Genomic DNA, 7,898 nt, shown 5'->3' on the forward strand with positions numbered 1-7,898 from the left:
TTTTACTTCTTTATTTCAACATAAATCCTCAGAAATGTAATCAAAATTCAAAAACTCCCATTTACAGCATAAGACCTACATTCCTAAAATTTGTCGATGACCTCGAATTTTATTCATCTGTTCAACTGGTGTCAGTCACTCAGCTAGAAAAGGACTCAACCAAAAGTAATCCAAGCAGAAAGTAAGCCATATGGTCATGTGCCTTCCTAATGAGAGACCCCCCCCCCCCCCCCCCCCCCCCCCCCCCACACACACACACACACACACACACGTGCACTTACTTCTCACTGTAAACTAATAAACCTTGGAAGCTGATTTATTGTCTGTTAGTGTGACCTGTTAAGCTTCACTGAATTACCACAGCGATCATGTGGAAGAAAAAAATGTCTGGCGCCAAGTAAAAGTTGTAATTGTGTATAAAATCGTCAAAGTCAAACATAAATTAGAACAAATCAGCAACCAGGGGATGTACATGTAAAAATGGTTAATTTATTCGACTTACAATAAATAAAGTACAATACACAAGTGGTATAATCGGCTGGCGGGATGCAGTCAGGTAGTGTGTGCCTGTGAGACAATATTAATCTCTTGCTAAATGAATGTGTTCATAATTGGCTCAAAAATCTATATTGTGGAAACATGCTGACATCAACATCATACAGAAAGGCATCATGAAACTCTCCTGAAGCAAAACCCTTGTTTGAATCTGTAACATCCTCCCGTAAATGCTGTAAATTATTGGCAACGTGCATTCTCACATGATATTGTTGTAAAAGGCCGGAGGAAACAATGAAACATGTGCCATCAGGTGGGGGGAAAACAGAGGTCACAGTTCACGCTCTTTAGGAAGCGAACTGAGTTTATATGAGGTCGGCGTTCTCCCGCGTCTTATTTCACAGTGAAGGAAAAGGTTGCACTCAATTTTGGCAGAGGATGTTACGAGCGCGTTGCACAGAGTTGGAACATCACCCCGACGATAAAAAACCTTGAAATATACACACCTAAAGGAAAACATCAAAGCAGTCTGAGTATTAAAATCTGCATTGTAGAGTCTGAGCAGTTCAAATAGCCTGACTGTACTACAGAGCCACACTACATTAGTAGAGTACAAAAACAGTAACCAAAGGTTAACAGTAAACTGTTTAAATGACTTTAAAATAAATATTAAATAAGTATAATCTGCCAGTGGTATAATCAGCTGATAACAGGGTGCTCTGTGTTTTATAACTCCACTTATCAAAGACATCAAATCATCTCCTCTTATTATCCGACTGAATACAAGCGTATTCATATTCTGCTCAGAAGTCTATAGTGTGACACCCTGCTGACACTCTCAGCTCAAGCCATAACCTCTCCATGAAATTGCCTTGAGAAGAAAGGATTGTTTCATTCGATCACATCCAGGTCACGAATGGCCAATGAGGATTCACACATTAGCACATGACTTTTAGGATAAGGATCAGAAAAAACAGAGACCTGGAGGAGACAATGTGACCCGTGCCACAAGCACATTTGCTGTATATTTGTGTGCAATGCAGCAGAACACAATATTTGAACAAATTTTGATTTTGTACGTTTTTTTCGATGGCACATATAAATCAGGAGTCATCGTCGCCCCTAAATCGCTGTGAGAAAATGGAAAAGTTTTGACTTTGCCCTGCTAATACTACTGGCAAATCATGCAAATGTGAACTGTCTCCCAGAATAAGGCACAAAAAATACAGACCATTTTACATAACATTCTGTGCACGGTACGTAGACATCAGAAAAGAAGCAAATGGAGAGAGGCAGGTTAAGTATTTAAAAAAAAAAAAAAACTGGAAATAATAACAGACGACAAAGCAGATGAAGAGATGAAAGATTAGGCGAAAAGGAATAGCGAGCGGGGAGAAATCTCTCTATATGTGGATATGCACCGCGTCTGTCTGCATGGCACGCTGAGACAAAGCTTCACATAGATGTTAGAGGATAACCATATAAAAAAAGACTCTTGTTACCATGGATACTGAGGCTTAGGTTTTGGCAAATGAGCGTGTCTAGTATGCAACCCGACAGTCGGTACAGAGGAAAGCAAAACGCACAAGATTAACAGCAGTAATCCAATCAATAAGATACTGTAGCCATATACTAATCGAACTAAAGTTCAAACAGAACAACAACTACCCCTTAAATGTCTGCGACGTGTCTCCTCTGTTCACTGAAACATGAACTGCTCAGAGAGACCTGCCCACTGGCCATGGAAAAATAGTTACACTAGACAAACTCCACGATGTTTGTCGAAGCTCCATATTTCTCCGAAACTGCTTCCTCAAGCATATAAAGATGTTACTCTTAGTGCTGAACACAGTAATCAGTTGTGGTGTGAATTTTAACCTACGCAACGTCAACTAACGTCTAACTTCACTCTGAGACAAGCCTGCTGAAAATAATTTAAAATCAATTAAAAAAAATGTATGTGCAAAATTCACATCATTTCACAAGCTGGGATTTAATATTCAAGACAAATATTGCTTTTATGACTTGTGCAGAGAAACCTTAAAGAAAGTCTGGTCTGTACAGTTTTGAGTGTATCATTATAAAAACTTTAAGACTGACCGCTTTTGTGTTAAAAATGCTTGTTTGCCCATAAACTAAATAATGCTAAACAGCATAGCGAGTGATAATACACTTATCTGGAGAATATATTTGTTTATAAGGCAACATTGGAACAGTCACAGTATCTCAAGTCCCCACACTCCACTGCACTGTTACATAAAAGTGCAGCTTTCTGAGTCTATGAGACTTCAGTTCGAAGTGTTTAATTCACTCCACAGTTGCGCAATAAAGCAAAATATTAAACAGAAACCAAACAGTATCAGGTTCTGCTTCCTTGAAATCTCCGATGTGGTGAAATCGTCTTTCTTTGTCGTTCATTATTCTCTCTTCTGCCTGCACTGAACTACTTGAGGCAGCCGGAGCAGCTCATCTGCCTGCTGGAGTCCAGCTGCGGGGAGATGGTGTCTGGAACCACGCTTTTCAGGATGTCATTCTCCGTGGCCATGATGTGTTTGACCAAGAAGTTGGCAGCTTCGCTGATGTTGAGATTGTCCTAAAAGAATTTCAAAGAATGTAGTTATACAGTATTTAGTTTCTCGGAAGAAGTCTAAAAAACAAACAAAACCATTTTCAGGACATTTTGGCTTAAGCTTGCCAACGAAGATGAACAAGTAGATGTTTTTCTTGTTTTTCTTAGCCTACCTCTGACACTTCTGCCTGAACCAGCACTTCATAAACTTTGACCTTTCAGAATGTTGAGTCTCGATGCCACAAGGGGAGAGCTCACTCAGGCCGCCCCGGCACATTCGTGTCATTGCCAGATGTGCAAATGAAGAAGGCATTAGCAGAATTTAAGGTTATGTGCAAATGCTGTTCTGGATGTGAAATACAAGCTTGTGCACATCACAGAGGTAAAAAAAAAAAAAAAACACTTCCAGGCTTGGCACAAACACAGTAAGTGGTATGAGAAATACATGACAAATTAAAGCACTACAAATCTCAATTTCTACAGTATTCATATGCTTAATTTCATTCTCCTAATCTCTAGAAGTTTAATAAAGCTTCAATGACCCACCGGGTTAAGCGCATGCAAAATCTAAGGTGTCACAGGGCAGTGGTTATATAAGTTTGAATCTGCTCAAGGACAGAATTTAAACCAGCACGATTCAGAAACTTTTTCTTCAAAAAAAAAAAAAAAAAAAAAAAAAGTCCAGTAGAACTCAGTCCAAGACAGGAGTTCCTAAGCAACGGGCAGTTCATAATCACTTTAATAACTCGTTCTGACCCAGCTTTGCAAATTCATCTTGTGGAGCCATCTTCCATGAGCATATGAAATTCCAGTTGGCTCTGTGGGGATGTTTGCTGCTGCCTGCAGAGAGCTGAAGAGGGAGGAGGTCTCCCCTGGGCGTGCCAGCCTATCGCTGCGACAGCCTACCGCTCTGGCTCATCTATCACTCATGATCCTGAAGCAGTATTAACACGTTGAGGAGTGAGCTTAGTTACAACCACGACACAGTTAACAAGAGCAGAGAAGGGCTTGCATGTGACTGTAATAGAGCCAGGTTCAGTCAGGTACGCTGCTTCTTCAATCCCACCTGAGAATATGGTTATGGTCTAACTTTTTCAGTTGCATATATATAAAATCTACCTTACCAAATGTGATTAAAAAAAACACTCTCACAAGAAACTTAATTTCACCTCATCACAATCAATAATGAATTGTTCTCCTAACAGCTTTAGCGATTTTAGATGTATGCAGTGTTTACAGCTTTTTAACAACATTTTGACAATAACGTCAAAAGTAATCCTATCGTTTTCTGGATATTCCATTTAAAAGCAAACATTTCAGTACAGTTTTTGTGCAGCTAACTTATCAAAAATAGACATAGTGGATGTCATACCTGTGATAATAATTCACAGAAAACATAATTTGTATAACAAGTTATTACATAGTTGGTTTCACTGCAATAAAATTGGCCCAAATTGTTGCACTATTGTTATTCATCACACTATTGGTTATTATTACATTACTTGTCGCTACTCAGTATCTCACGCCCCACAGATGACTGAAAACAAGAGTGATTCAGGGCAGCTCTGGTCTCACCTTAGCAGAGGTCTCGAACCAACCCACAAAGCCGTGGTCCTTGCAGAACTGGTCCATCTTGATGCCGTTGCTGGTCAGCTCCCTGCCCTGGTCGCACTTGTTGGCCAGCAGCACGGTGGCAATGCTCTGTCCGTTTGCCAGCATCAGTTTTGAGTCCAGGTCCTCTTTCCACTTGACGACGGCCTCAAAGGTCGTTGGCCGTGTCACGTCGAACACGATGAAGGCTCCCATGGCTTCACGGTAGTACACTCGCGTCATGTTCCCAAACCGTTCCTGACCTGTGATGAACCCACAGACACACAGTGAGACTCACTCATTCGTGTGGCCGCATTATTGTGCACGGGCTGCCGTTTGCAAACAGGTTTCCATTGTTTTCCTGCGTTTTTGCAGGGAAACAACGAATGCTGCTGACAGCCGGCAGTGGCTGCATTCCCTAAGAAGCAGCACATTCCACCGTGTCGCAGTAAAACAGCGGACCGCTGAAAGTGCTTGTTGTCAAAACCGAAGTCTGCGGTCAAGAAATGTGAATGCAGCGTTTACCGAATGATATGAAATACTGCAACATTTAGGAACGAGAAGTTGTTAAAGAAATGGACAATAAAGTTTATAAAATGTGACAGCAGATAACAGCACTACAATAATTTCTGAAGTCTACAAAGCTTTATTTTTGACCCAATATCAATCAAACACTCGAAAACTATTGCAAGACAAGTCCAGAGGCCCAAAATGCAAAGCGGGTTTAGTTGAAGCTCTGAGTTGCCAAACTGTTTCGAAACAGACTTAGTGTTTGTTAAATCCTCTTGTCTGAAACAAGCACCGGTAAATAATGGAGCAAAATCTCTGTGAAGTGATCTTGCAATCTTCCGAAGAAAAGGTTATTTTAATTAGCCGAGCCAGTCACCTAACTGAGCGTGCCTGTTACCTCATAAAGACAAAACCAAAGTGTCCACAACAAGCAGTGACTGAATGTTTCTGCAGTAAAGCCTTGGCAAAGCATCTCCATGTAAGAAACTGAGCACTTGGCAATATCCAGTGATTCCAGATTTCATGCCGTCATTGAAAACAAATGGCTGGCATCCATGAAAAAATAATGGTATTTATGTTAATTTGTCCAATCATCACAGATAGAGACAAAATACAGGGACTGAAGTATTACAATTATCATTGTAATTTCTATATTCATCATATGCCAATGATGATGGTTGGGTGGAAAATTATAGAAAATAGCTTTACTGTCCAAGAAGAGATGGACTGGACTGTAAATGTGAAAAAAGGCCTGCAAACACTGCAGGTATGTGAGGCTACTCCTTCCTGTGGATTCCCCAGTGAATGGAAATCAGGCTTTTTGAGGAGCAGGTAATCTGTCAACATATTTCCTCAGGCTGTGTCCTGCAGTTTGATGTGAGTATGTTTCGGAACAAAAGTGAGACTGTGAGTGTGTGCTTAACGCCTCCTCTTTCCCGAGAAGTTTACATTTCCTATGAATATTAATGACTACGATGTCATTTCTTGCCTTGAAGAAGTGCTCTGACAAGGACAAAGCGCCACTGAGGAGCAGGAAATGGAAAATCTGACTGCGCATGGACAGGCTGCTTCCTCTTTTTTGTGCAAAAAGACTGTATGAGTGATTTTTATCTCTCTTAAGGAACCCTCCTCTCTGCAGTGCCAGGAGACAGATGCGTCACATGTCACTTGACAAAGTGTCATTCGATAAATGCACGGTCCAATTTTAAATCTTCTCATAAATACACAGTATAACGCATCAAGTTTAAAAGAAAACTGAAATTCTCCTGCCAAATGAACCCTGCAGCTCCTCTGGGTGAACTTCAAGCAGGTTAGGCAGGAGTCAATCATACAGATGTGACTTCTAATTTCATTTGAAGGCATGTGGTTGTGTGTGTGAGGGAGAGAGAGAGTGTGTGTGTGTCTGTGAGAGAGAGATTGGGTAAGGGTGCTCTGTTTTTTTTTTATTCACCCCACAATGACACTCCTGTGTCTGGCCTTTAAATGTCCCTCACATGGGCCTGATCACATGATGCAGCATCATACCTTGAATGAATAACTAAACGAAGGCGCGCTGGTCGCCTCTTCGCGCGCATCTGAATAACAGATCCCAGCTGTGCACAGCGGCGCCGCATATTTCACTTGCTGTTTAACAGTTGTACAGCAGTCCTGTTTCACTCTCAGTTTCAAAACGAACACGTGATTTCTCTTTCCTTTCAACGTCGCTTCACGAATCAAGAAACAACAGAAATTTAAGTAACAAACTGCTTCTTTTTACGCACAACTTGACTTCAGATTCCGTCTGGTTTACATCCCTACAAACTAAATCAGACATAATAAACCACATTTTACTCACTGTCCCACCTGCAATGTCCCACAGCTGGAGCCGGACAGTCTCGGAGTCCCAGTTGAGCACTTTGAGAGCGAAGTCCACCCCGATGGTGGCCCGGTAGTTGTTGGAGTAGGTCTGGTGGACGTAGCGCCGGATGACGGAGGTCTTCCCCACGCCCAGGTCCCCGATCACCAGCACCTTGTACAGGTGTTCCTTCCGGAGGCTCTGCATGCCGTTGGAGTGGGACGGGTGGTTGGTCATCTCACCTGTCGGATGTGTGTGTGTGTGTGTGTGTGTGTGTTGACACTGCTCTGCTGTGCGCTCCTGGTTTCGGTGCCGCCCTCCCGCTGGAGGAGGGAGTGTGCGCCGCTCATGCCGGAGACCTTGTGACCCCGCCTGGAGAAACGTGAAGTGCGCACGCTTTTTTTGCAACATAAACTGTGCACAGTTACATAGAAGCTACTTCACCTCCCGAGAGTCATGAAACAACCATGTGCCTGTTATCATGATTTAACTTGTTGCCCCATACAGCTACTGTTGTATATCAGGTTTGTCACACTCGTCTCAGTTTTGAGGGCCATGCACAGCTCAATTTATTATTTAGCTGCAGCTCAAATGCAACAAATGAATCCACATTGTAATTATTTTGGCGGTCTGGTTCTGCAGAAAGCTCTAAAATTCTCTCTGCAACATGGAAGTTATCTTCTATTTAAAAACCAAAGAGTTTAGGTTCAGTTTTTGTAATTTTTCCACTTTACAAAGTAATCTGCTTAATAATCATCACCAGAAATAACACAGTGAGTCATATTAGACTGTCCAAATCACATCATAGAATGTCTGGTGTGTGCATACTGAATGGAAAATGATAGACAACCTGTGTTATATCATGCTGGAGTGTTTCCAAGTGACTAAACTAGAGCAGGT

The 7,898-nt window shown here is 41.7% G+C and overlaps 1 protein-coding gene across 1 annotated transcript; it reads right to left on the bottom strand.

Annotated features, from left to right (window-relative positions):
* Nucleotides 1–1,717: 1,717 nt before the first annotated feature.
* Nucleotides 1,718–7,252, bottom strand: rab38b (RAB38b, member of RAS oncogene family). Its single transcript, XM_030101814.1, has 3 exons — nucleotides 7,007–7,252; nucleotides 4,640–4,917; nucleotides 1,718–3,088 (listed from the first exon to the last, which is right to left on the bottom strand). The coding sequence occupies exons 1-3, from the start codon at nucleotides 7,233–7,235 to the stop codon at nucleotides 2,939–2,941; spliced, it is 657 nt and encodes a 218-aa protein (XP_029957674.1). The 5' UTR covers nucleotides 7,236–7,252; the 3' UTR covers nucleotides 1,718–2,938.
* Nucleotides 7,253–7,898: the final 646 nt, after the last annotated feature.

Source organism: Salarias fasciatus, chromosome 10 (assembly GCF_902148845.1).
Source record: "Salarias fasciatus chromosome 10, fSalaFa1.1, whole genome shotgun sequence".
Taxonomy (NCBI): domain Eukaryota; kingdom Metazoa; phylum Chordata; class Actinopteri; order Blenniiformes; family Blenniidae; genus Salarias; species Salarias fasciatus.

Coding starts and splice junctions, on each gene's coding strand:
- rab38b (XM_030101814.1), bottom strand. CDS start 7,235: ATGACCAACCACCCGTCCCACTCCAACGGCATGCAGAGCCTCCGGAAG. Junction 4,918..7,006: donor CCAGCTGTGGGACATTGCAG/GTGGGACAGTGA, acceptor GGTTCATCACAG/GTCAGGAACGGTTTGGGAAC. Junction 3,089..4,639: donor GGTTCGAGACCTCTGCTAAG/GTGAGACCAGAG, acceptor AAATTCTTTTAG/GACAATCTCAACATCAGCGA.